Below are 2,005 nucleotides of genomic sequence, written 5' to 3'. Positions count from 1 at the left end.
TACAGCCCTTTAAGAAGAATCTTGTCTGCCATCTGCTGGACACTTTTTGTTGTGCTCATATTTAGACGTACTATTTCACAAATGCTGCCTTTTTGAAATTTGTTATGCTTGTTTGTCTTTGTGTCTATGGTGTATAATGATGTGATTGTGTTGCTGTATTTCTGAGTGTTTTATGTGCTGCAGAACAGGAACCTGCTGTAAAACAGCAGTTATGCTGAGTCAGGCTTGATTTTTAGTAATCTTTTCCTGTTAAATCAATAAATCAAATGAAATCAAATCAATTTTAAGACAAAATGCCTACCTTTGGGGACAACTGGTGGATTTGGGGACAAAAGTCGAGTTCCCGTTTGGTTAAAATGCCATTGGGATGGGTTGGGGGTTGGCTTTAGGACCAAGGTATGAATTGGGTTTAGGTGACGACCAAATGTTGAAGCCTCACAGGAGACTTTGACATTTTAGGTTGTAAACAACCTCCAAACAGCATTTAAACAATTTCCACATTTCTTGTTATAATAAAAGCAGTGTTCTGTGAGGCGATGTCTGTTTCAGCATGTTACAAAAGAAATTAACAAAAATTAAAGAATGTGTTGCGGATGAGGTCAGCTAAAACCACACCAGACTGTAGTCCCAGCAGTTCTGTGTTTTCTAAGCACAGTTAGCTTGAATAGGGTTGACTCTAAARGCWAAAGTTGTAGTCGTACCTCTAGTGTTTCATAGGAATAGTTTCAATGTTGAGAGATAAATTTTGCTAACAGACAGATAACACGTGACCTGATTGGGGACTGGAAATAATAAGAATGTAAATGTTGGCTGTGATGATCCAAGATGCTGTCAGTCTCTTCTGTCAGAGGCTGTGTTGGGAAGAAGACAAAAGACAAATTAAAAAACTCTTTTTTTAGGGATCAAAAAAGTTTTAAAGATCAAATAAAAATAAAGTGGCTCAAATATAATAAAACTGATTACAAAGTTTCCTTTCATATAAAAAGAGTTTTTCAAAGAGCTTTTTTGGCTCAGACTTGTCAGTCAGGCTTAAAATATCTTCCTTATTTAATTAACAGTTTCTTTTTTGTGCTCTTCAGCAGCTCTCATGTAATCAGCCTTTGAAACCATGCTGCACATGCACTTCATTATGTCCACGTGTTGGTCTCTGTCAGAATCAGCCTCTGAGCTCTCTCTGAGCGGCTTCGAGACGGTGGACAGCCATTCCTTAGAAGAGGACGAGGAGGAGGACAAACGCTCCGTCAGGCTCTGCAGCCCCGCCAGCAGCATGCTGCAGGAGGACCACCATGGAGACGGGGACGGGGCTCAACCGAACGGGATAACAAAGCATAGGTCAGCAGTGCAATGTGCTCCCACCCCCTCCCCCAAGTTTTTATCTCTGCTCTAAGATACTGTTCTTACTGCGCTCTGCTGTTGTTTTAGACTTTTTTTGCTGCTTCAAGAGTTTTGTTTTGTTCAGGATCATTTGTTTCCTCTGTCCTCTCTCAGGTCTTTCCACTTCATAGTATGAATAATTTAGAGTGAGGGCCCGCCTGCTGAAGGCTTGTATTGAACAGCCTGAGCTCTGTGTCACACTCTTAAATATTGATAATGCAACAACCAGTTAGCAGTGTGAGCTCATGTTGGCTGATCCCTCGGTCCAGACTCCAGTTCAGCTCACATGAAACAAGTTTTTAAATTACTTACAGTAAGCTCTCATTTTATATATATTTTACTTCACTATACAATACTCTTGTGATGGTGTAAACTTTAAATATACTATAATACAGTACTTTTATGATGGAGTAAACTTTACACTTTATTTATTTCACTTCATATATTAAAATACTATTTACGATAGTATTTACTTTATACTTCAGTGTACAATGCTGTTCTGGCGGGCCACACGGGGAYCTTGAGTTTGACACGTGGTGTAGACCAGTGGTTCCCAAACTTTTTATCTTCTGACCCAAAAAATATCCATGGCAAAAACTTGTGACCCCAAATATTACTGGTCTGAGTACAC

At 39.5% G+C, this 2,005-nt stretch overlaps 1 protein-coding gene across 1 annotated transcript in view; it reads left to right on the top strand.

Moving 5' to 3' along the window:
- The window catches only part of LOC106514885 (oxysterol-binding protein-related protein 1), a gene marked incomplete in the record, with an annotated part of 104,287 nt that overhangs the window by 62,326 nt on the left and 39,956 nt on the right, over positions 1–2,005 (top strand). The window contains 1 exon segment of the mRNA XM_014004417.1: positions 1,155–1,332. Coding sequence (XP_013859871.1) covers positions 1,155–1,332 — 178 coding nt within the window.

Source organism: Austrofundulus limnaeus, unplaced genomic scaffold (genome assembly GCF_001266775.1).
Source record: "Austrofundulus limnaeus strain Quisiro unplaced genomic scaffold, Austrofundulus_limnaeus-1.0 Scaffold23, whole genome shotgun sequence".
Lineage (NCBI taxonomy): Eukaryota > Metazoa > Chordata > Actinopteri > Cyprinodontiformes > Rivulidae > Austrofundulus > Austrofundulus limnaeus.
The sequence above is the reverse complement of the archived record's forward strand: the minus strand, read 5'-3'. Positions and strand labels throughout refer to the sequence as shown.